General features: G+C 60.4%; 1 protein-coding gene across 1 annotated transcript; it reads right to left on the minus strand.

Moving 5' to 3' along the window:
* Positions 1–2,035: 2,035 nt before the first annotated feature.
* Positions 2,036–24,650, minus strand: LOC123354097 (E3 ubiquitin-protein ligase Rnf220-like). Its single transcript, XM_044995768.1, has 13 exons — positions 24,107–24,650; positions 13,311–13,431; positions 13,044–13,086; positions 12,364–12,456; positions 11,892–11,934; positions 11,018–11,064; positions 10,455–10,635; positions 5,700–5,821; positions 5,228–5,231; positions 4,747–4,819; positions 4,300–4,417; positions 3,158–3,232; positions 2,036–2,261 (listed from the first exon to the last, which is right to left on the minus strand). The coding sequence occupies exons 1-13, from the start codon at positions 24,648–24,650 to the stop codon at positions 2,190–2,192; spliced, it is 1,536 nt and encodes a 511-aa protein (XP_044851703.1). The 3' UTR covers positions 2,036–2,189.
* Between the last annotated feature and the right edge of the window lie 647 nt (positions 24,651–25,297).

Genomic DNA, 25,297 nt, shown 5'->3' on the forward strand with positions numbered 1-25,297 from the left:
GGGGATGGAGCTGTCTCCTGCAGGGGACACTGGGGTGAATGAAGAACTCCATTGACAAAAACCATAGAGAAAGATCCATAGATAGACATGCAATGAGCCTTAACAGGAAACTCCGGGCAGAGAGAGTGGAAAAGCCCCTTTCTGGAGGTGTAAATTGCTCCTGGCTCTGTGAACGCATGGGAGGAGGAAAATGAAACTACCCCTCAGCCTCTGCTCCCACCCACACATTTCATGCAGCTTCCCCATCCTCCCTGCACGCAGCTACTCCCAGCAGGTCCGTCCCCCGATGATGCCGGAGGCTTTACTTCAACTCATACCCGTTGAGGTGGCACCAGGCTTCCTGGGTGCGCCTCACAGAATCCTGGGCAGTCTGAGCCTCGTGGGGGGGGGAAACTGAGGCACCGACGGGTGGTGTGGTGTGTTAAAAATAGGATCACACAGCAAATCAGCCAAGGAGAACCCTGGAGTCCTGCCTTCCAATTCTCTCCACTCTAACCCCCTACCCCCGAGTTGGAATGAGAACCCAGGCGTCCTAGATCCACCCTGCACACACTCTAACCACTAGACCCCACTCCTGTCTTAGAGCTGGGGATAGAACCCAGGACATCTAGTGCCCAGCCCTCCTGCTCTAACCACTAGACCCCACTCTGTCCTGCCTGGTCTATGACGAGAGCCCAGGAGCCCTGATGCCTCTAACCATTAACCCTTCCTCTACTAACCTGGTGGGTAATTTTTGCACCCAGGTGAGAACCTTGCCACCGACCCAATTCGCAACACCGGGTGAACCCGACCCCCCTGCTCTGAACAGGCCAGATGGCTGGATCCAGGAGCTGAAGTGTGTTGTTAAAAAAATGGTCACGCGGCAAGTCAGTCAAGATGAACCCAGGCATCCTGACTTCCAAGGCGCCCCGCTGTAACCACTACACTCCGCTCCCCTTGGAGAGCACAGAATGGAACCCAGGCGTCCTGGGGATGTCATATAAGGCAGTGTTGCCTAGTGCATGGAGCTCGGCGGTGGGATAACCCAGCTCAGCCATAACCCAGCTTTACTGGGCTCGCACAGAGCAGCTGGGGGAGTGGGGAAGAGTCGGGGAGGGGTGGGGGGAGTGGAGGGATTTGCCCACCCCTTAGCTCCAGAGGAAACCAGGCAGGCCTCTTACAGCAACAGTGTTTCCTGTCTGCCACGGGGTCCGTGAGGCCATCATGTGAACTTGGTAGATTTCCAGCCAGCGTTGCGTCAGGGCTGTGATTTCTCAGCACAGTGGGGAAGGCAGGGTCCGGAGGAGCCCTGGGCAGCCCGCCACTCCCAGTCGAGGCAGAGAGACTGACTCCAGTGTGTGGGGCGTACGGCCTTGGGGTTTAACGGGGATCTGTTGCTAGGACTCCTGGGTTCAATCCCCCGCTCAGGAGGGGAGTGGGGATCTAGCAGGGTGGACTGGAAGTCAGGACTTCTGGGTTTATCCTCAGCTTGGGAGAGGAGTGGGATGTAGTGGGTAGAGCAGGGGGCTGGGCACCAAAGGGGGGCAGGCCCCACAAGAATATAGTATTTCATAGTATTGCCCCACTTGCCACTCTGGGCGGCCCTGGGGCTGGGAGATCCTGAGCTGCAGAGCCAGGGCGAATTGGGTTCTTTGGAGTCCTGACCGCAAGCCCCCTTCTGCCCCTCCCCCCAAGCAGGAAGGGGACCCAGGAGTCCTGATCCCCAACCCACTAGACCCCACTCCCTCTGGGAGTGTGTGGCAGAGCCAGGACTTGAGCCTGGGGTCAGGGGCGCCCCAGCCTGGGAGCAGGGCCTGGGTGTGTTCTCTGCATGCCCACCGCCGTCAGCGGCTCTCTTTGGAGGGGTGGGAGCGACGCATTCAGGCCAGGGTCAAGCGTTACTAAAAATAGGTTTTACTTAATGAACAAAAGACAAACAAGAGGGGGCACAAGGGGGCACAGGAAAGCAGCCCCCCCCATCCCCCCCCGTTCCCGGCCATGGCGAGGGGGTGCCACAGCTAGTCACGACCCATGCCCGGAGCAGGTGTAGCTCCTTTTGCTTTCACTTCCCAGGATGGGTGGCAGGTCGTTTTAGCGGGTCAGCAGCCTCCCAGTTTGGGTTCAGTCTGCAGTGGGGGGACCTGGGGGGAGCGGGATGCGTGGCTCGTGCTGAAGGATGCAGCCATCGGGGCTGGGAGGCTGGCCTGAGATCATAGGTACACGCGCCGCAGGTCGGCGGGGGACGTGATGGCGTTGCACTGCGGGCAGAGCTTCTTGGAGCCCTGGAAGAAAGGGCAGCGGGAGACGTCAAGCTTTAAAAGAGATCTGGTAAATGGTTAACAATGCACCCCCCCGCCCCCGACTCCGGCCGAGCACCCTGCATTCAGCACGCCCCTCACCTGCCACTGAAATGCAGCTACCTCTGGGTGCTAAGTGTTAGCGCTAGGACTAGGAGCTGAGAACCCTAACCCCTCAATTCACTGGACCCCACTCCTCTCCCAGAACTGGGAATGGAACCCAGGTGTCCTGTCTCCCATCCTGCCCCCCTCTAACCACTAGACCCCACTCCTCTCCCAGAACTGGGAATGGAACCCAGGTGTCCTGTCTCCCATCCCTCCCCACCCCCCTTTAACCACTAGACCCCACTCCTCTCCCAGAACTGGGAATGGAACCCAGGTGTCCTGTCTCCCATCCCGCCCTCCTCTAACCACTAGACCCCACTCCTCTCCCAGAGCTGGGAATGGAACCCAGGTGTCCTGGCTGCCAGCCCCCCTGCTCTAACCACCGGACCAGACTTCCCTTCAAGAGCACAATAAGAAACCAATAGCAGTCATGTGAGTTGATGCATGATGGGCAGGTGCCCAGGGACCATGGTGATGAGCAGGTGCCCAGGGACCATGGTGATGGGCAGGTGCCCAGGGACCATGGTGATGGGCACGGTATGAGAGCTTGAATGGGACAGAACAGAGGGCTGGGCAGGTCTGACCTGCCATCAATGCCTGGAGTCAAGCCAGCATTGGGGGGGCTCACAGCAGCGACTCGGGGAGAGGAGAGCTAGCGGGGGGGTTATGCAGCGAAATGCACAAGGGGTGTATCTGGACTGTGTATTTCATGCTCTGGAGCGGGTAATGGAGCATGGGCAGGGAGCCCAAAGGGAACGGGGGGTGGGGGGCGTTACCAGGGTCCGGAGCCAGCACTGCTCGCAGTGGATGTGCCAACACTGAATCGAAGTCAAAGGCACAGAGTACGAGTCCTGGAAAGGAAAGAGACTGAACGTTGGGAAAGAACTGTAGGGAGCAGGGCAGGAGCGCTGGCTGCGGGGGAACTCCCGGCTAGTCCACCCCCAGCCTCTCCCAGCAGGGGGCGCTGTAGGGAGCAGGGTGGGAGCGCTGGCTGCGGGGGAGCTCCCGGATATTCCACCCCCAGCCTCTCCCAGCAGGGGGCGCTGTCGGGAGCGGGGCAGGAGCGCTGGCTGCGGGGGCGCCCCCAGCTATTCCAACCCCAGCCTCTCCCAGCAGGGGGCGCTGTAGGGAGCAGGGTGGGAGCACTGGCTGCGGGGGAGCTCCCAGCTAGTCCACCCCAGCCTCTCCCAGCAGGGGGCGCTGTCGGGAGCAGGGCAGGAGCACTGGCTGCGGGGGCGCTCCCACCTAGTCCCCCCCCAGCCTCTCCCAGCAGGAGGCGCTGTCGGGAGCGGGGCAGGAGCGCTGGCTGCGGGGAAGCTCCCGGTTAGTCCACCCCCAGCCTCTCCCAGCAGGGGGCGCTGTAGGGAGCAGGGCGGGGGCGCTGGCTGCGGGGGAGCTCCCGGCTAGTCCACCCCCAGCCTCTCCCAGCAGGGGGCGCTGTCGGGAGCGGGGCAGGAGCGCTGGCTGCGGGGGAGCTCCCGGCTAGTCCACCCCCAGCCTCTCCCAGCAGGGGGTGCTGTAGGGAGCAGGGCGGGAGCGCTGGCTGCGGGGGAGCTCCCGGATATTCCACCCCCAGCCTCTCCCAGCAGGGGGCGCTGTCGGGAGCGGGGCAGGAGCGCTGGCTGCGGGGAGGGGAGCTCCTGGCTACTCAAGTATCCAGAATGATGCCAGACTCTGGAGGGAGTGGAATCCAGACCTCGTGTTTTGGTCCCAAGCAGAGATGTGGGGGGAGGACATCACAGCATCTCCACCTCTAACTGCTCTGCACTGGGAGCCAGTCGCGTGAACTTGCTCGTTCAGATGCCAGGTCAAAACCCCCAGATCTTAATATGTCGGATCCGGGTCCAAATTTTGCTTCCTGGGCCCAGTGTGTGTGTGAGAGGGGGTAGTAACAAGCCGGGGGATGGGCCACCCTTACCAGGCAAATGTGGCATTTGTACGAGTCCTTTCGGAGGAGCCGTCGCCGCAGCTCCTGGATCTGAGCCTTCAGCAGCTCCATGGTGAGGGTGGCATCTCCCTCCTCCTCCTCCACCTTGCTGCGGGGACAGGAGAGGATTGGAGAGAAGCCGAGAGGCTGGCACTGGACATGAGCAAGGCCGGGGGGAGAAGGCGACTAGAGATTAAGCTAAGCCAGAATTCGGATCCAGACGACCCGAGGGAGTGCTGGGATTCTGGGGCAGGGCCGGGGAGAGAAGATAGACGGACGGCGCTGAGCCGGGGCCATCTCTTAGCAGGATGGCGCGATGGAGGGGGCAGGTCAGGGCAGTCGAGGGCACACACCCGGGAGCCCTTGGAGCGGCTCAGCCACTGAGCAACAGGGCACTGGAAGGAAGCCAAGAGAAAGCGGGAGCCCCCCCTGATTTACCCTCTTGCCGTCCCAGGTGCACCCAGGCCCCCTGGCTTCCTGCTGTCCTCCTCCGCTGGGGCGCTCTTCGAGACTGGAGACAGGCACCTGGTCAGGTGGCAGTGAAGGAAGAGACAATACCCTTACAGCCCCCTCCCCCCACAGCCAGAGAGCTCCAGGGATCTAGACAGTGTCCCCCCAAAAGCCGGGGCTGAAATCAGAGAGGTGGCCCAGGCTGAGTTTGCCGAAAGAGGCGGTCGTGGAACGTGCCGATTACAGAGCCCGTGGTCCAGGCCACGACGTGATACAGATCCCAAGTGTGCTTTGCCCTTCATTCAAGGATCTCAAAGCACTTTGCAAACTGGCTGGGGAAGGTGGGGAGGGGGAAACTGAGGCACAACAGGCAAAGAAACCTGCCTGAATTAAAGAGGGAGGCAGAGTTCAGTGCCAGGCCCAGAAAGTCATTTCCTGAGTCACCGCCCTCCTGCTCCAACCACTGGACCCCACTGCCCTTCCAGAGCCAGGACTAGAACCCAGGTGCCCCGGCTCTCAGCCCACGCTGCTCTAAGCCCTAGATCCCACTTCATTGAGTGCGAGTTCACCTCCGGCCCAGCACGACGCTTCAATCCAACCTTGGCCTCCGGTTCTGCTCCAGGCTGCCCGAGCGCTGATCAGCTGGGCTGGTGCTGATGGCAACTAGCGTGTGTGCTGTCTCCTCCCCGCTCCTATAGAGGGCGTGGCACATCACCAGCTGCTGGGTCCACGTGGGAGCGACTAAGGGACTTACTACCGCTGCCAGCCGGGGGAGCGCTCCATCAGCTCAAGCTGCAGGGCTGTGCGGCCTGGAAGCAGGGCCGGGCCGCAACTCTGTGAGTGGCGGGTGCGAATGGTGCAGCCGTGGGGTTTTGCTACCCCGCCACTTCTCTGAATGGCCACCTAGTCTAGGGGCAGAAGGGAAACCTCCCAGCCCTTACGCCTGCTCCTCCCTCAGCCCCACAGGGAGCAGGATACGTCTGCTTGGCGAAGGCCGGCAGCTCGTCACCATCCGAGTCCATGTCCGCCTCGTCGCTGCTCTGTGCCACCAAGAGTCTGCAGTCTGGGAGAGATGGGGAAGGGGCTCTTAATACAGCGCTGGGCATCAGCTGTACGGACCCCACCCGCGACCCCGAGATCTAACGGCGTCAGCCTCTGCTGGCTGAGGTAGAAAAGCCGGATCTCTTAGCCAAGGCTGGAGCCCACTCATCAGCCACTACGCGTGGCCAGCCGGGGATGGGGGAGAAACGAAGGGCATTACCGCTGTATTATGGTAGCATCTGACTGAGATTCCTCCCAACTGAGATCAGACTTCCCTCCCTGCCCCACATCACGCCAGGCGCTGCACAGCCCCACACCCGACTGGGATCACGGGCCCCTCCGTTGCACCGGGCGCTGCACAAACACCCGGCGAGAGACAGTGCCCCAGAGAGTTTACAATCTAAGTAGATGGAAGGTAGAGGGGAAACTGAGGCATGGGGCAGGGCGGTGACTTGCCCAAGGTCAGCCAGCAGCATGAGGAGGGAAGGGCGGACGAGGGAGGCCAGCTCATCGCTGTACCCCACTGGCCCGGTGGGGAACCCCGAAAGGACGGTGGCTTTGGGGAGCGGATTGGTGGAACAGATGTGCAGGGAAGGGGGGGCAGGGAGGCAGGTGGTGGGGTGGGCGGCAGGCAGGGGCACAGGCTCCTGAAATAAGGGTAGCAATGCCCCCACCCTGCCGCCCCCAGGGATCGTAATACAACTGTCCCTCGGGGGGAAGTCTCTGCTCAGATACCGCAGACAGAGGGGCGAGCGGAGGAAGTGGGAACCACAATGCCAGGGGATTCCGCCATGACAACCTGAACTGGGAGACACTGGGGGCGGGGAGGGGGGGGCGGGGAGACAGCCTCCCCAGCTGCACTGCTCTAGGGGCAGGAAGCCAGTGTCTGGCTCAGCAGCACCTCCCCCCTCCCAGGGACAGCAGATCCTGTTTCACGACAGCTCAGACAGATCCTGGGTGGCAACAAAAGTGGTGGGGGGGTGCCGGTGGGGGGGTGCCAGGGGAGTGCCAGACAGGCCCCGGTTTTAAGTACAAAATTAAACAGCCCTCTCCTCGCTCCCTTGCAACATTAGCATGGGACAACAGGTCTGTACAGCACCTAGCGTAATGGGGCCCTGAGCTGGACAGTATCACCACAATGCCCAATCGTTAAGAACAGGGGCCACTAGCTCCTCTCCGAAAGCCTCGGGACCCCCTGCCGCTTTTGTCCTCGGCGCCCAGCAAAGCGATAATCCCAACAAAAATTCCGTCTCATGCAAAGTTCACCGGGTTTGACGTTTGTTTTTGTTCAGCAAAACTCAGACTTTGCACAATCTTTTGTGAGGAAGACGGGGGGGCGGAGGATGGCAAGCAGAACTGGACTAAAACTCTGCCCCCCCCTCCCCCCCCGCCAGGACGAGTGTCAGTATAGTTCCTTATTTATTAGGTGTATTACGGTAGCACCTAGGCACCCCAGTCATGGCCCAGCAGGACTCCATTGTGCGGGGCGCTGAACATTATTTATTAGGTGTATTACGGTAGCACCTAGGCACCCCAGTCATGGCCCAGCAGGACTCCATTGTGCGGGGCGCTGAACATTATTTATTAGGTGTATTACGGTAGCACCTAGGCACCCCAGTCATGGCCCAGCAGGACTCCATTGTGCGGGGCGCTGCACATTATTTATTAGGTGTATTACGGTAGCACCTAGGCACCCCAGTCATGGCCCAGCAGGACTCCATTGTGCGGGGTGCTGAACATTATTTATTAGGTGTATTACGGTAGCACCTAAGGACCTCCTTGTGCTGGGTGCTGCACAGACCCAGAGCAAAGAGATCGTTTCTGCCCTAGGGAGCTTCCCATCTAAGATCCCCCAACAGAGATCAGGTTCCCAGTGCGCCTCGGACACAGAACAAGTCCTGCCCTGAAGAGTTTACGCTCCAAATAGACACAGGCTGGGAGGGGAAACTGAGGCACTGAGGGGCAACACAACTTTCCCTAGGCCACACAGTACGTCAGTGGCTGAGCCAAGACGAGAACCCAGGTGTCCTGAACGATCCACTCTATGGAAGCCGCTCCCTCCTTTCCAGTTAAGCCCCCGCCCAGCATCACACTGCAGGATTCCCGCCCCAGAGCCCACATCCTGCATCCATCCACCTCCTCCTGCTGCTGCTCCTCTGCCTCCCATGCAGCCTCTGGAGCCCATGAACTACTGGGCGCTAACAGGCCCTGCGGGGTCACACGCCAGGTATCCCCTCCTGCACTGACCTCTGTTGAGGGCCCACCGCCTCACAGACGGCAGCAACCTCCGCCCATGGCCCTGCTTAGTCGGTGACTCTGCCCCTTGCTCCATCCCACCCACCTGCCCCCCGGCTCTGCTCCAGCTGGGCCTGGAAGCTCTTCCGCCAAGGATCTCCGTCCTGTTCCCATGGGGCAAACCCCCCAGGAAAGGGGGGGGGGGTCTGGGGCAAGTTATTCCACAAGGGCCAGATCCTCAGCCGGTGTAAAGCAGCAGAGCTCCACCAACTCCAATGGAGTGGCACTAGTTTACACCAGCTTGGGAGCTGGTCTCCCACTGTGGAGTGACACCAGTTTACTCCACCTAGGGAGCTGGACCTAGGTGTCCGTTCTGTTGGCTTCCTGCTTTCCATTGAGGGATCTGAGGCTGCCCTCTCTCCTGCCCCACCCCCACCTTTGCTGCTAATTACCACTGATAATTAACAACGCGTTGTATTTTATAGTCTATCTTAGGCGGCCCCCATTCTCATTGCATCTGAGCACCTCACAATCTACACATCCTCACAACCCCCCAGGAGGCAGGGCAGGGCTATTATCCCCGTTGTACAGATGGAATAATACCTGAGGCAGAGACAGGCTAAGTAACTTGCCCCAGGTTACACAGGAAGTCTGTGGCCGAGCAGGGACTTGAACCCTGGTCTCCCACATCCTAGACTCATTGGAGCATCCTGCCTTTCTTCTAGCACCAGCCAGCTGAGCTAAGGATTGTGTCAAAGGGCTTTGGAAAGATTCACAACCCACCCTGGGAAGTATAACTCCCGTGATACAAATAGGGAAACTGAGGCACACTGGGCCCGGGGGAGGGGGGCATGACTTGACCATGGTCACACAGAGGAAGAGAACCCAGGTGTCCTGGGTCCCAGTCCCCTGCTCCAACCACTAGACAATACTCCCTTCTCCCACAGCCAGTGTTCTAAGCACTAGGTAACCACTGCCCTCCCACAGCTGGGGATAGAACCCAGGAGTCCTGACTCCCAGCCCCCCGTGTTCTAACCACTAGATCCCACTCTCCTCCCAGAGCAACTGATAGAAACCAGGAGTCCTGATCCCAAACCTACCCCCCCCCCAGCTCTAATCACTAGACTCCACTCCCTTCCCAAAGTTGGGGATAGAACCCAGGAGTCCTGACTCCCAGCCCCCCGCCCCCCCCATCCCATTAGGTCCTTTGGGATGTGAATGCCATAGCAAGGAACTGAGCCCAGGCTGAACTGAGGGCAGGAAGCGTGAAGTACAGGAAACTGTCAGATTTCTCAGCTGGGTTCTGCTGAGCCAACCAGTCTGTACAAATCCAGGTGTGGGTTTGAGGAACTGAAATTTGTGACGTTTCTGCATCTGGCTGGGGAACGTGCTGTGGAGAGGGGTTTGGATTTTAAAAACAAGAACAAAGCAGAGGGGGTGAATCTGCCTGGAATCTCTGCCCTGCGGAGCAGAGACGCCCTGGCTTTCAGCTAAGCCATACACAGGGGGCCTCGGAGACAGAGCCTTCTCCTCCTCCAAAGGGTTAAACTTCTGCTGCCTGAATTAAAGGAGAATCTCCATTAGCAATACAGGGCTTATGACACATACCGGAGCATTCTGATTCCATCCAGTAGAGGGCAGTGGTCTCGCCCCCAGTACACACAGATGTATCACACCCTACTTTAGTCTGACCAAGCCCATTTTCCAGCATCAAAGGTTCTGCTCCGACTCTAACACCAATGTAACAAACTCATCCGGTAGCTCCACAGCTGTGCACAGCCTCCTCCCTCTCCAGAGAGCTCCTTTGGGGAGGGGGTAGGAACACCAGGCTGGCTCAGAGCCGGTGCAGCCCAGTGCTCAACAGACCCAGCACGGGTGAATTCTCAGTTACTCCCTTCTTGTGCTTGGGACGGTGGAGGGAGAGAGGGAAAGTTGCCTGAAGCTACCTTTATGCTCCACACATTCCCAGCACGTGCTGCAGGTAGAGCAGCCTGGAGGCCGCTCTAAATTATGCTCCGCCCCCTAGGGGAAGGAGAGAATAGCCACAGCCCTAACTACGCCCCGATCCACCCCCCGTGGGCCCTGGAGGGCAGGAATAGCCACAGTGCAGTGAACGACCCCCTCCCTGCCAGACTGGTGCAGAACCCTAACCCCGGCCCCTTGCCAGCCCCAGAGACCCCTGGTGGGCCATTTCCATCCCAATTTAAGGTCACTAGAGCAGCCTAGAGGCACCTGGGAGTAACTGACCCAGAACAGCTCCAAGCCTCGCTCAGACGCAGCCAGAGCAGCAGGGGAGGGGGAAAGCGAGGAAGAGGGAGGGGCGAGAAGAGAATTCACATACCCGGGGGGGCAGGGACCCACACGCATGCCTCCCAAGCCACCCCCCCCCATCTGCCCCCATCGCGAGAGCTGCCCCCTACCTTTTGTCTCCAGGACGTTTTTCTTCGGGCTGCGATATTCGTACCCACCGCAGTGGCTCCCCTCGGAGAATTCGTCCTCCGCCTCGGCCAGCCTGGAGCCCCTGGGGAGAGGCCCCTCCATCTGGGCCTCCGGGAGAGACACAGACGCCGGACGTATGCGGGGGGAGTCTGTCCCTTGCTGCTGGGAGTTCGATCCTTGGTAGGGGTGGGAAGCAGAGACCGTCTCCCCTCAAGGGACACCTCTGCAATCTAGTATCCCCCCACCCTGGCCGCACTGCTGCGGATCAGACCCACGGGCTCAAGTAGCCCCATATCCCCCCACTTCCTGCCGTCCAGGATCAGACCCATGGGCCCATCTAGCTTGGTATCGAGCCTTGCTGGGGGCAGTTTCACTCTCCACACGACTGTCTCTACTGCAATCCCATATTAAAATGCCTGCCCTCATCCTTGGCCCTTAGGCTGCAGTTTAACACGGCACCACTCAGGGGCAATCTCTGGGGCTAAATCCCTTATATGCAGGGCCCGATCCACGCACACCCAGACACCCAGCCCCGGATCCTCACCTGCTCCTCCAGGCAGGGTCTGATCCGTTTAAACCGTCCGGCTCTGGCTGCAAGACAAGGGAGACAGATCGGAAAGCACCTTCCAGGGGGCGGCTGTGCATCCCTGGAGAGGGGGTTGATGGGGAGCGCTGGACAGCTCATGGGGGGTGGGCAACTGGATCTCCGTGGAGGGAGGACCTGGGCAGGGGACAACTCAGGGGGATGGAGTCACTGGATCGGGGCCCTGATTGAAATCCAGCCTGCTCAGGTTATTAAGTTCCAAAAGCAACAGGGTCTGCAAAACCAGGCATGGGCCCAGGGTCCGGCTTTCTGCTTCCAAAGTGCCTCCCCTGTGAGACTTTCCAAAGTGGCTCAATATTATTCATAGAATGTCAGGGTTGGAAGGGACCTCAGGAGGGATCGAGTCCAACCCCCTGCTCAAAGCAGAACCAATCTCCAGACAGATTTTTGCCCCAGATCCGTAAATGGTCCCCTCAAGGACTGAACTCACAACCCTGGGTTTAAGCAGGCCAATGCTCAAACCACTGAGCTATCCCTCCCCCACCACTTGACAAATATGGGGAAACCGAGTCACGGAGCAGTGACATGCCACGCAGTCAGTAAGAGGCATGGCTGGGAAAAGTCCACCCGCACCATTAGATGCTACTTCTCTTCTAAAACTAGAGTCCCAGCTCTAACCACTAGATGACACTTGGTGTCCAAGCCAGGAATTGAAACCCCTGTGTGTGCAGGTCCAGGTCTCGTGCCCTAACCACTAGACCTTCCCACCCCTTATCAGCATGGATCCACCACCAATGAAGGTTCAGTCCGACCCTCCCCTCCCAGTATAAATGCCACCCCCCCAGCCCAGATCCAAGCTGAGTCCCCTTCTCACCTCCCATGCGGCCCTCCCGGTTTGACTTCACCCGCAGAAAGGTCTGTGGGGGGAGAAAGCAAAGGGGTGAGTCTCAGGCGATGGAAGAAAACTGCTCTTGTGTCGCCTCCCCTGCCCAGGCAGGCTCTAAGCGGTTCGCCCCAGCTGGAGAGCGTGGGTGGATGGCGTCCCCTCTCCCAGATGCATCTGCGGAGCCTCCTCCCTGTCCAGGGGTCAGGGAGAAAGGGGATCCCAAGTCAGGCCCCCCAACCCCCACCACATGGCTCCAGGCTGGATTGCTAACCTCGTGCAACACCCTGGCTTAGTCCATGCAATCGTGTCTCCCTCTACTGGCAAAGTCTGGGTACTACAACAGCCAGCTACACCAGCTGGGGGAAGGGCCCCTTTATCTCCCATGTTTGGGGCTAGTGTCTGCGCAGCCGAAGGTCCCCAGTTCGAGTCCCCGTGGAGGGATGTGGTCGGGGGAGCGCACCTGCTGCCTGTCCACTTTGTTGTGCCCGTCCTCGTAGGCCTGCGGCGACCCCTGGGGAGAGTCGGTGCCATCCTGAGCGGAGATCGCTGGAGACTGGAAGGGAAGATGTGAGGGGTGAGCTTGCGCCGCTGATCATGTGGGGCTGGAGCAGCAGGGAAGAACAGCGGGATGGCTGGAGCCCCCGGGGGTTGAGTGATTATGGACATTTGGTGTCCAAGCTCTCCCAGTAGGGGGCGCTGGCTGTGGGGGGAGCTCCAGTCCCAGCCTCTCCCAGCAGGGGGCGCTGTGGGGAGTGGGGCAGGAGCACTGGCTGTGGGGGGGAGCTCCTGGCTGCTCCAGTCCCAGCCTCTCCCAGCAGGGGGCGCTGTGGGGAGTGGGGCAGGAGCACTGGCTGTGGGGTGAGCTCCCGGCTATTCCAGTCTCAGGAGCTCTCTGCGAAGAATCAGTGTTCACCACCTCTACCCTTGCCTCTTACAGCCTGTGAGCTGGGGCAATGGCTGGGCTGGGCTGGGTCAGGATAGCGCCCCCTGGAGTTCACCCACAGGGGAGACTGCAGCCTCTAGCTCCTTAGTGCCCCTCCCCAGGAAGGGTGATGGGGATGTGGGGGGAACCCCACGGGGAGGGGGAGAGGGACAAAACTCCTTTCCAACAGCCGTCCCCGGAGCCAGGAGGGAGCTCACCTGGGACGATCTCTGGGCGTCCTCCAGAGGGGTCGTGGCCTCCCTGCGGAGAGAGACGGAAAGAGTGAGCTGCGGGGGGAGGGAGAGTGCAGAGCCCCAGTGGAACCAGTCCACAAAGCCCCCCGCCATCCAGGGGTCTCGCTGAGTCACTGGGCTAGGGATGCTCCTGTGTCTGTCCATGGTGGGGGGTTCCCGTATCTGTCCATGGGGAGGGGGGAAGGGGACTCCCATACTTGTCCATGGGGAGGAGGTGGGGGGCTCCCGTACCTGTCCAGGAGGTGGGCGAGTCTCTCGATCTCCTGCTGCAGGTGCTGTCCCAGCTCTGTGCACTGCAGCTCCCTCTGGCAAAGGGGGCACCGAAGGGCCAACGGCTCCAGCTTCTTCTCCCCTGGGAAAAAGGAGGCAGCCTGGTCAGACCCCCAGCCCCGGGGACGTCCCGCCCAGCTGGCTGCTCCCCCACACACACCACAGCCAGCGCCCCTGCCCCGCTCCCCACAGCGCCCCCTGCTGGGAGAGGCCAGGGCTGGGGTAGCTGGGAGCTCCCCCCACAGCCAGCGCTCCTGCCCCGCTCCCCACAGCGCCCCCTGCTGGGAGGGCCTGAATCTGCAAGTCCCCGTCTCGCCTAAGGGGCAAGAGGGGCTGGTTGCCGAGCCAAGGCCTCTCCGGGGGGCCAGCAGAGGGCAGCTGGGGCCGAGGAGCCCGGGGAGCGGAGATCCCCAATCAATCAGTCTGGTCAATGAGCTGCAGCCCTCTGCGATGTGACCCCGGGAGCTTCTTCCTTCAGCCCTGGCTGGGGGTCAGGGCCTGGTTAACGAGCTATTAATCAATCCCATTGAGCCTTTGTCCGAGCTGCCTGTTGGGGTTATTGTGTCCAACCAGGGACAGCAGGGCACCTGCTGCCTGGCAGGGGTGGGAGGAAGGTTCTGAATGGAAGGGAGAGATTAAGGCTGGGGGAGGACAGAAGGTTTTGCAGCGAGATCAAAGGTGTGACACTTCTTCCTTACCAGCCGATGCAAAATCAGCCCTGGTTGTAGCGGCCAGAGGCAACAACCGAGACCAGCCTCCCCTCCCCCCACATTGTGCCAGGCGCTGTACGCACCCCAAGAGGCAAGCTGCACGCAGAGGCACTGCAATGTGATCCAGGGCACTGGCCTGAGGTCAGGACCCCTGGGTTCCAGCCCTGCCTTTGACTTCATAGCGGCAAAACTCCCGCTGACAAGCTAAATAGACAAAGGGAGCGGGGAGGGGAAACTGAGGCACGGAGCAGGCACGCTCCTCGCCCAAGGCCGTGGCAGAGCTGAGAGCTCATTGGGTCTCACTGACCTCATGAAATGTTGTTTCCCAAGCAGTGGGTTGTTTTTAGCCTTCCCCTCCGCCCCCACCTCCAATGTACTAGAGCTGAAAAGGGACCACGTTGCCCAGTTTCAATTCCACGTCCCAGGAGGCCAAAATTCAGCAAGGTGCCTCGGTTCTGTTTATTTGCCCTCAAAAAAAACCCAAACTTTCCAGCCGCAAGGTAGAACTTCCTGCGAAACTGACGCCTGCAGAGACAACGTGCATATCAATACTGATGGCTGAGCTTCTCACACAAGCTGATCCGGGCCCAGAAGGGAGGATCTGGGCCTTTGGAGATTTAGCCTCACTTCCCAGCTCTTCCATGGGCTCCCCGCACTGTTCAGGATTTTACTTCCTATTGAAACACCTAGATTTTCACCACAGTCTGGCTCCGTGCCTCGGTTCCCCCAATCTGTAAAATGAGGATAATTATTGTTGTTTCTATCCAAAATCAGAGCCCTGTTGCGCTTGGTGCTGTACAAACTCCAGGGGAGAGCCAGACCCTTCCTGGAAAGCTCTTCAACGTAGAGCGGCAGAAGGGGTCTTGGTAACTTATTTTGCAGATGGGGAAACTGAGGCACAGAGCCGGGCCGTGACTTCCCCCAGGGTACACAGGGAGTCATGGCAGAGCCAAGAATTGCAGCTGAGTCTCCGTCTAATGCCGTCACTACACGAACATCCTTCCACCATGGCAGTGGCTTAGCGCACAGGCTTTCACCCGGCCTTTGTCTGGCTTGTCTATCAGATTGTGAGCTCTGTGGGGTAGGGAGGGATTGTCTCCTACCATGTGTCTGGGCAGCGTCCGGCACAAAGGGGCCCTGATCTCGGTCAGGGTCTGGGCAGCACCTGACACAACGGGGCCTTGATTTCAGTCGGGGTCTGTGCAGCGCCCGGCACAATGGGGACCCTGATCTCAGTCGGGGTCTGTGCAGCACCTGGCACAATGGGGCTCTGATCTCGGTCGGGGTCTGGGCAGCGCCTGGCACATGGGAGGCCCTGATTTCAGTCGGGGTCTGTGCAGCACCTGGCACAATGGTTCCCCCCAGTTAGCGCCAGGGCAGGCGATATTTACAATATGCCATCTGACTGGAGTTCCCTGACAGCACTTTCTCCCCAGCTGATCTGTGCAGGCTCCAACTCCCGAGTTTCGCTCTGAGTCTCCACGTCAGACAAAACCCCGAAGAACCCCTCAAAGTGAAACTCAGCTCCAAATCTCCAACTTCCACCACCGAGGGGGCGGGGAGGGGAGGAACCACCAGTCAGTGCGGAGGCAGGGGGGAAGCCTTCCCACCAGCCAGGGGCGGAGCTTTGAAGGAAACCAGGCAATTCCCAGTGGTGGGGATTCCAATTTCACTGCAAACGTGTCATGAGCTGTAACAACAACACAACAGCGCAGGGGTGGGTGAGTGGGAGTGGAAGTGGGAGTGATTAGCTCAGCTTCATTGGGCATTTCTGTGATGGAGCGCACTGGGCCTCAGCCCTACTGTCAGAGACCCCGACCCCAGACGGGGCTGGGAGCCAGGACGCCTGGGTTCCATTCCTGGGTCTGGAAGGGGGGTAGGGTGTCGTGGTTAGAGCAGAGGGGTGGTGGGAGCCAGGACGCCGGGGTCCCAAAGGGGGTAGGGTGTCGTGGTTAGAGCAGAGGGGTGCTGGGAGCCAGGACGCCTGGGTTCCATTCCTGGGTCTGGAAGGGGGGTTGGGTGTCGTGGTTAGAGCAGAGGGGTGCTGGGAGCCAGGACTCCTGGGTCCCATTCCTGGGTCTGGAAGGGGGTAGGGTGTCGTGGTTAGAGCAGAGGGGTGGTGGGAGCCAGGACACCTGGGTCCCAAAGGGGGGTCGGGTGTCGTGGTTAGAGCAGAGGGGTGCTGGGAGCCAGGACGCCTGGGTTCCATTCCTGGGTCTGGAAGGGGGGTAGGGTGTCGTGGTTAGAGCAGAGGGGTGCTGGGAGCCAGGACTCCTGGGTCCCATTCCTGGGTCTGGAAGGGGGTAGGGTGTCGTGGTTAGAGCAGAGGGGTGCTGGGAGCCAGGACGCCTGTGTTCCATTCCTGGGTCTGGAATGGGGGTAGGGTGTCGTGGTTAGAGCAGAGGGGTGCTGGGAGCCAGGACGCCTGGGTTCCATTCCTGGGTCTGGAAGGGGGGTAGGGTGTCGTGGTTAGAGCAGAGGGGTGCTGGGAGCCAGGACTCCTGGGTTCTGTTCCTGGCTCGGGGAGGGGAGGGGAGGGGAGTCTAGTGGCTGGAGCAGAACTCCTGGGTTCCATTCCCAGTCTAGCCACTAGCTCTCTGCATAATCTTGGGAGACTCACTCCCCAGCGCCTCAGTTTCCCTAGTCTCTAGACTGAGGATAATGCTCCCCTGAGTCCCGATCTTTGTGCTGCTGACTCCAGACTGGGCCCAGTGAGGGTGTGTCTGCAGGGGGACGGGGTGTCCAGCTCCCCCCCCGCCCCCCCGCCCACTGGACCTCTATTGTTCAGCCCCTCCCTGGCACGGGAAGGAGGAGGCGGTGGATGGCTGCACAGTGCGGGGAGGGGGGAAATGGAGGCAAAAGTTCTGCTTGAGTTAAGATCCTGAAGGGCCATTGTCTACTCTGACCCCCTCTCCACCCCACCCCATCTGCCAAAGACAAATCGGGAGGGTGTGTCAGCAGGCATCATTCTGGGTTGCTTCGCAGGGGCTGGATCTGGGCTCCCCCCTCCCCTAGAGGCCGGGGCCCCCCTGGGGAGAATCAGCTACGCCAATTTGTCCTCTTCACGCCCTGTCACCGCCGGGGGCCTGACGGAGAGGCCCAAAGGGGCCTCCACCTCCCAGCCGTGCCGTGGGGGGTCCCGAGCCCGCCCAGCTGAGCGGAAAATAGGCTTTATGCCCCTAGCTGGGCGGCCAGTCACACCCGGGGAGCTGTGAATACATGTGAGATGTAATGGAGTCCCGGCCCCCCAGCACGGCCCCTTCCCCCTCATTTGTCACTGCCGTGGGGCGGGGTCAGGCATTCTCTTTCTAACCCAGGGGGCACTGGGGGGGGAGGATTTGGCCGCTGGGGGTGGGCAGGATCAGCTCCCCAGCCCCTCAGAAACCTGCACAGGGTCCCCAGTGTGTCTTAGCTGGGAGCGTGGGGCAGGGATAGGGGTACCCCCGTCCTGGGGACTGGCCATGCCTGACCTTTCTGCCCGGCCGGTGGGACCCAGAGACAGGCGGATGCTGCGGAGGTTCGGGTCTGAGATTCCCTGCGTTTTTCGGCCAGGGCGGGCAGGAGGCGGGGAGATCCGAGTCCTGGGGACGATGGCGCTGGAAGGGCCTTGTGGGGAGATTCTCAAGCCAAAGAGGCTGTGGCAGTGAAGGGTCATCGAAACGCCCAAGAGCGGCAGCATAGAGCAGTGTCATGAGAGAGCGGCCCGCGCAGAGGGGCTGGGAAGTCGACCCTAGATTGGAAACGCTCTGGGCAAGGCCTGTCTTTCTGAGGGCTGTCTCTGCAGCGCCTAGCACACGGGGGTCCTGGGCCGTGAGTTACCATAATACACCTAATAATGTACAGCACCTAGCGCAATAGGGTCCTGGGGCTCCTAGGCGTTACCGTAATACACCTAATAAATAACCTATAGCACTCAGCACAAAGGGGTCCTGGGCCATGACTGGGAGATCTAGACATTACCGTAATACACCTAATAAATAACCTACAGCACCCAGCACAAAGGGGTCCTGGGCCATGACACAATAAAAACAATGGACCGAGTGAAGTGAGATGCTACAATCAACTCAGCGGCGTGTCTCCATCTGCGCGATAACTTCTGAATGCAACATCTGAGTCCTTCCAAGCTTTCAGGGAATGTTTTCAGCACCGCTGATGTTGGTGAAAATCGGAGCACCGGGAAATCCTGATTTCCTCTCAACTCTGGTCCTGGACAGTGTCCTTTTGGTGCCACAGGCAATGAAATCTCCCTGCTGCTGTCTACACACATCACAGGCATGGGGGCCCCAGGCTGCTCACTGGGTGTAAAACAAGCGACCCGCTAGTAAATAACAATACTAGTGATTAAAGAGCTAGATAAACCCTCGCGAATCCATCGGGTGAAATCCTGGCCCTCTTGAAATCTACAGCAAAGCTCCCGGCCCAGGGAGTTTTTAGTTAAAGCCCCACCCCCTGGAGTCAGGGGATTAGGGGAGAATCTCAGCTTTCCATTTTTTTTCTAGCCCTTGTGGCAGAGAGATGCTGGGAAACGGGTCCCTAAGGAAAATACTTTGTTTCCAAGTGTTTAAGGCCAGAAGGGCGAGCTAGACCATCGAGTCGGACCTCCTACAGAGCACATGCTACAAAATTCCTGCCGGACCCCCCGTCCCATGCTGAGCCCAATGACTTTAGTTAAATCAAAGATTTGAGTCCACGGACGGCTAAAGTGTCATGCGCCAACGGCAGAGACCAGGAGGGACCCAGGTGTCACCAACGCCGGAGAAGTGATTAGGTGAGACATGCCTCTATGATCCCAGCCTCATGCTGCAGAGGAAGCTAAATCGCCCCCAAGATCTCTGCCCATCTGACTTGGGGAATACTCCTCCTCACTCCTAATCGGGCGATCAGTCTGACCCTGAGCAAGCCCCACCAGCCAGATAGCTAGAAAAGGGATTCTCTGGATCTGCTCAGAGCACCGGCCCACCCGGCCCCGTGTCCCAGTGGCAGCTGTGGCTGAGCTCTGATGCTTCAGAGGAAGGCAGGAAAAAAAAACAGGATCCATCTGGCCAATTGTGCATTTGGTGGGGGGGGCCTGGGACATTCCTTCCTGACCCCTGCATGCAACTGGCTGCAGCCCTGAAGCATGAGAGTGGATTCTAGTCATTATCTTAATGCAGAGCTGGGAGCATCAGGAAGCTTCCCAGGCCGAAAGGGACCTACATGACCAGCCCACCTGACCCCTGACCCACCACACACAGCCCGAATTTCTCCCAGAAGCTGGATTAAAAAACACCCATCAGAAGATCCTTACATCTCATTTTAAAGACTCTAAGCAATGGTCAGGCCATCCCCTCTCAGGAAAGCGGTACAATTTAAAATATCTAGGTATTGTTTTTAAAAAATCCCTCATGATTTTTAAGCCAATTTCATGGGGGGTGGGAGGACTTGTGATTTTTTTTTGAAGACTTGAGGGTTCTTGAAGTTGAGCCTCTGTATGAAGCATCGTTCTGTTTAACCCCGTAGGCACAGGTGGGCCCATGCTGTTTGCATGCTGCCCCAGTGGTTAGCAAGGTTCTTAGCCCCATTAGTAATGAGTGCCTGCGGGGGTAGGGAGGGGGACATGAACTGGATTATGGAGACTTTTTACCCTGCATCTCATCCATCTGCCACTGTTCTCCTGGCAGCCTGGAGATAATGAAGGGGATGAATACACCCAGAGAGGGGATTAGCATGACAAAAAGACAAGATCCAAGAGAAAGAGGGGGCCAGCCAGGCCCACCCCGAGCTCCCCCCGCCGGGGTGGGACAGCCGTGCAAAGTGGAGGAGGGGGAGGCCGGATTGCTCAGCGGCTCGTGAAAAGGTTGCGTTTGTACCGTGTGGTTGACTCCTGCTGGGAGATAAACAGAGGTTGCTCTGTTGTGTGCATCGGCCCTGCCATTGCCAAGTTACCACCCCCCCCCCCCGCCCCTCCTGGGCCCAGCCGCAGAGCAGGGACCCCATCCTAGCAGGATCAAAGCCAGCCTGCCCCGGCCCATGCCAACCTCTTCCACGAGACAACGGGGAGACCCCTAGTGGTGAGCAAGCCCGAGACAGCCACCGGGTTTGTCCTGGGTCCAGCAGCCTCAATGCAGAAGGCCCCTTTTCTATGACGTGTTGGCTCGTCTCTACTGCAAGAGATGCCCAGCGAGGCAGGAGGGTTCTAGCCCTGGCAGCTATGGGGCAGGGGGTTCCCAGAAGGCACTGGCACCGCTACAGCTGTAGGGGGCGGTGTTGCTCTGAAGACACACACACCAGCCGAGCAAGAGAAGCAGCCGCTCTCCCCGAAAGGGGTTTCCTCGCTTAGTGTAGACGCGACGTGATCCTGGGAATTTGGAGGTGCGGGGTTAAGGGTCATCTGATCTTAGACCCCAAATAGCCCTTAAAACAGTGGTTCTCAACCAGGAGTCCAGGGGCCGCGAGCAGGTTTCAGGGGGTCCGCGAAGCCGGGCTGGCATGGGTGGTATGGGGCACCGGGCAAGTGCCCTGCTTCCTACCCCATAACGCCGGCCCTGGCTTTTATATGCAGAAAACCAGTTGTTGAGACACAGGTGGGCTTTGGCGTTTTTATAGCAGGGTGTGGGGGGGGGACTCCGAAAGAAACAGGTTGAGAACCCCTGCCTTAAACTAACAATGGGACCCCAGCTCCAGAGACCGGGACCCCCCAGCCCCGGCACCCTGAGGCCGGATTTCTAGGTTCAGTTGTAAATTTGAGGGGCTTGGGTGAGCCATGCGGCAATGGGCGGCGAGAACGCCAGTGTCCTGTCTACACGGGCCTGCAGGTACAACGGCGCCCTCGGTAGGATCAGGAGTGAGGGCAGTTTCCTGGACAAAGCCAGCCTTAATGAGCCCCCAGCCATGGCTAATTCAGCTTATGCTGAGCAGACGCTCAATTTAAGCAGGCCCGAGCCTGCGGCAAAATAGAGCCCATTGGGCCTGATTCTGATCTCACCTACACCAAGGCACCTGCTGATTTACACCGCTTACTCCTGATTTATCCCGATGTGAGGAAGAAAAGAATCAGACCCACTGACTTGCCATCGGCGCCACACGCCTGCAGCTCTGTAGCGATGGGGAAACTGAGGCAGGGAAATGGCTCAAGGCCCCAAAGGGAGTCAGTGACAGGGCTGCTGGCTCGCTGCCTCCCCCTGCTGTCTGCCCAGCCCATGTGGTAACTCAGGAAGATTATGTGGGATCCCTAGAGTTTGCCACAGAGCTGCTGTCTGCGGTGAATTTGTCACAACCATTTTAGCCAGGGCTGTAATCTCCCAACTAGCCACGGCCCTGGCAGGCCCCGACCTGCAATTGTGGTTCACCGCAGGGAGTTAAAACAAACAGGGACGGTTTGCAGAGTGAGCACTTGCTGGGACAAGCCGCCCGCAGGAAAACAGAGGGATTGAAACAGCCTCCCCCCAAACAACAGAGTCCACCCCACGAGCACATCAATTTCAGGGGGCTCAGCAGATTTTGGGGGGGTCAGTGGAGAGAGGAAAATCCCAGCTCCAGATGTCTGGATTTGTGGCACACAGGGGCTGGGTTCTATTCCCCTCCCAGAGCTGGGACTAGAACCCAGGAGTCCTGGCTCTCTGCCCCCCATATTCTAACCACTAGACCCCACTCCCCTCCCAGAGCTGGGGATAGAACCCAGGAGGGCAGCTGGGGGGGCTGATGAGTAGTTTAAAGACCTACCTAAGCTTTGTTTGCTTTTCCCAACCTAAAGTTGCACTGTCAGGGCAGATGGGGAGGGGAGGGGAGTAGAGGGAGGGGGGGGCAGGGCGGGTGGGGGGGGGGGGCGTTGTGACTGTTTATAGGCTGCCCTTTCTGCCTGGTAAACAAAAGCGCGGTGCGGCCTCCCCCACACAATGGGCTTTTCCCTTTTCAGATGCAGCTGCTGCAGATGTGTGTGCGTGGGGTGGGGAGGTCCAGCTGTGTGTGTGTGCGTGAGATTGTCTCTGGGAGCGGATGATTGTGCCAGGGCCTGTGGGGTGTGATTGTGAGAGAGAGGCTGTGATGTGGGGGTGACTGTGTGTATCTGAGCAGGCGTGATTGGGGAAGCGTGCACGTGTGTGAGAGGGTGAGTGTGCAACAGTGTGCAGGGGGCGTGTGATTGTGAGAGAGAGGCTGTGATGTGGGGGTGACTGTGTGTGTCTGAGCAGGCGTGAGTAGGGAAGCGTGCGTGTGTGTGAGAGGGTGTGTGTGTGACAGTGTGCAGGGGGTGTGTGATTGTGAGAGAGAGGCTGTGATGGGGGGTGAGTGTGTGTGTCTGAGCAGGCGTGAGTAGGGAAGCGTGCGTGTGTGTGAGAGGGTGAGTGTGTGACAGTGTGCAGGGGGCGTGTGATTGTGATGGGGGGTGAGTGTGTGTGTCTGAGCGGGCATGAATGGGGAAGCATGCGCGTGCATGAGAGGGTGAGTGTGCAACAGTGTGCAGTGGGTGTGTGATCATGAGAGCGGATAGCGATGCAAGACAGAGTAGGAGCCCTGGGGATAATGACCCCAGAGCAACCAGAGGGCGGGGGGCTGGGAGAGCCATACCCACCTCCGCCCCAAGCCTTCCAGCCCCACTGGAGCAGGTGGCGGCCAGTCCATCTCTATGAGAAAAGCCCAGGGGGAGAATGCAGCTTCATAGGTCCCGGACTCCTGGTTCTGTCCCCAGCTCTGGGAAGGGAGGGCTGGGAGTCAGGACTCCTGGGTTCTATCCCTGGCTTGGGGAGGGCAGTGAGGTCTAGTGGTGAGAGCAGGGTGCTCATCCACTTTTCTGGGGTGACCTGGTCCAGGGTGCAGTCTGAGGGTAGGGAGCTGCGAGTACCTGAAATGGGCCCAGGAACCATCCACCCCCTGAGGCCCCTGGTGCAGTTTGTTCTTGGTCTGTCCTGTGGCTCCCTCGCTACCCACTATCCTGACTCAGATTGATGTGGGGGGGGGGTTCCCCATGAGGCACGCGGGGGGGTTATTGTTCCTTTCCCCGCTTCTGGCACCTTCCCAGCCAATGGTCTCCAACCATGTTGCAAAGGAGGATTGGCATCATTACCCCTCATTATAAACTGGGGGAAACTGAGGCCCAGGCCCAGGGATGACACATGCCCATGGTCACACGGTGAGTCAGTGGCAGGGCTGGAGGTGGAACCCAGGAGTCCTAACTCGCAGCGACCCCTGCTTTAACCACTAGGCCCCACTCCACCCCCCAGCTGGGGCTAGGAACCAGGCATCCTGACTCCCAGCCCCCCTTTGCTCTAACCATTAAACCCCACTCCTCTCCCAGAGCTGGACATAGAAACCAGGAGTCTGGATCCCCAGACCTCCGCCCCCCATTCTCTACCCACTCCATGCTGTCCCACCTGGGAGGTTTGGCTGCTTCACTTTGGGTGGGAGGTCCGGTCCAATCGCCCCCCTCCCACATCTACCCTGACCCCGTATTCAGGGGTCACGGGCCCCAGATCTTCTTAAATAGCTCCCAGGACATGAATACAGCGTGTAAGTGCACCACAACCCACCCACAGCGTCGCTCCCCGTGCGCGCCCCACACCCCGCCACTTCCCCGCCCCTCCGCGACAGCCAGTCAGGGCCGGACGCAGCCGCCAGCCCCTTCAATGGCAAGGGGGAGGTCCTGCGGCCAGTCAGGGGAGGAGTGGCAGCAGGGGACCCCGGGGGGAGGGGTCCCGGGATAGCAAGGGGAGGGGGGGAGTTGGAGACGATGAGGGGAGCTGGGGGTTACCAGGATGGGGGAGCAGCCCAGAAGACCGAGGGGAGGGGGGAGCTGGTGAATACAGTGAGGGAAAGTGGGTGTTGGCTGGGGGGGGGAGATCCAGACGGGGCGAGGGTGGGCTGCTGAGGAGGGCGAGGGAAAGGGGTGTGGACAGAAAGGCGGGAGAAGGGGTTCCCCAGGGGGACCCAGGCTTAGAGCCCATGGCCTGGGCAGGGGGGCAGACAAACCCCCCAAGATCCGTCCCCCACCTGGTTCTCTCTCCCTCTGTTTTCCCCCATTCTGTCCCCCCCCCCCCCCCGAGGGATGCTGGGGGTGCTGCCCTCGCCCCCTACCTGGCTTGCCATGCCGTGGATTCGGGGAGCCCTTATAAGGGTGCAGCCCGGACACCCCGCCAATGGGCTCCGGCCCCATCTGAGCGCGCTGGGCCTCCATCTCCTTCTCCAGCGCCAGGCAGCAGACCTGAGGCGGCTCCGACCCGCTCCGGCCCTTGGGCCTCTTGCCCGCCAGGAAGCCCCCTGGGAAGCAATCGACGTCGTCGGCGAGGTGGAAGGGGGCGAAGGGGGGCAGGGCACCGTAGCCCAGCATGGCCACCCCGCCCCGCTCCAGGCCGGGGGGGCCAAAAGGCGGCGGGAGGGGCAGCAGCTGCGGGGAGTAGTCGCGGCTGGCGGGCGCCAGGCGGTCGGGGTGGGGGTACACCAGGGAATAAGCCGCGCCGAGGAAGGGCAGCTGGGACGGCTTCTCCATGGCGACTGGCACCCCAAAGTGGCGGGGCTGCTGGCACGGGGTGCTGGTGCTCCGGGTGCCCTCCGAAGTGGAGGCCAGGACCAGGAGGGCTGGGGACGCCAGGGGGTTCAGGAGGCCTGGAGAGTTCTCCATCGTGCCACAGCACGGGGACCTAAGGGGAGAGAGAGACAATTAACCAATGAGCTAGGGGGCGCCGTGCTGCAGGGAGTGGGGCGGGGGCCAGCAGGGGGCGCTGTGCTGCAGGGAGCGGGGCGGGGCTCAGCAGGTGGCGCCATGGTGCAGGGAGCAGGGCGGGGGCCAGCAGGGGGCGCCGTGCTGCAGGGAGCGGGGCGGGGGCCAGCAGGGGGCGCCGTGCTGCAGGGAGCGGGGCAGGGGCCAGCAGGGGGCGCCATGCTGCAGGGAGCGGGGCGGGGGCCAGCAGGGGGCGCCGTGGTGCAGGGAGCAGGGCGGGGGCCAGCAGGGGGCGCCGTGCTGCAGGGAGCGGGGCGGGGGCCAGCAGGGGGCGCCGTGCTGCAGGGAGCAGGGCGGGGGCCAGCAGGGGGCGCTGTTTTGCAGGGAGCGGGGTGGGGGCTCAGCAAGGGGCGCCGTGCTGCAGGGAACGGGGCAGGGGCTCAGCGGGGGCGCCGTGCTGCAGGGAGCAGGGTGGGGGCTCAGCAGGGGGCGCCGTGCTGCAGGGAGCAGGGCAGGGGCCAGCAGGGGGCGCCGTGCTGCAGGGAGTGGGGCAGGGGCTCAGCAGGGGGCGCCGTGCTGCAGGGAGTGGGGCAGGGGCTCAGCAGGGG

The sequence above is a fragment of the Mauremys mutica genome, chromosome 20 (assembly GCF_020497125.1).
Source record: "Mauremys mutica isolate MM-2020 ecotype Southern chromosome 20, ASM2049712v1, whole genome shotgun sequence".
NCBI classification, from domain to species: Eukaryota; Metazoa; Chordata; order Testudines; family Geoemydidae; genus Mauremys; species Mauremys mutica.

Excerpts from the sequence above, each read along its gene's own strand:
- LOC123354097 (XM_044995768.1), bottom strand. The coding sequence starts at position 24,650 with ATGGAGAACTCTCCAGGCCTCCTGAACCCCCTGGCGTCCCCAGCCCTC. Across the intron at positions 13,432-24,106 it reads TCCACGGCATGGCAAGCCAG|GGGAGAAGAAGCTGGAGCCG; the intron begins GTAGGGGGCGAG and ends CCTTTTTCCCAG. Across the intron at positions 10,636-11,017 it reads GACCCTGCCTGGAGGAGCAG|CAGCAAGGGACAGACTCCCC; the intron begins GTGAGGATCCGG and ends TCGAACTCCCAG.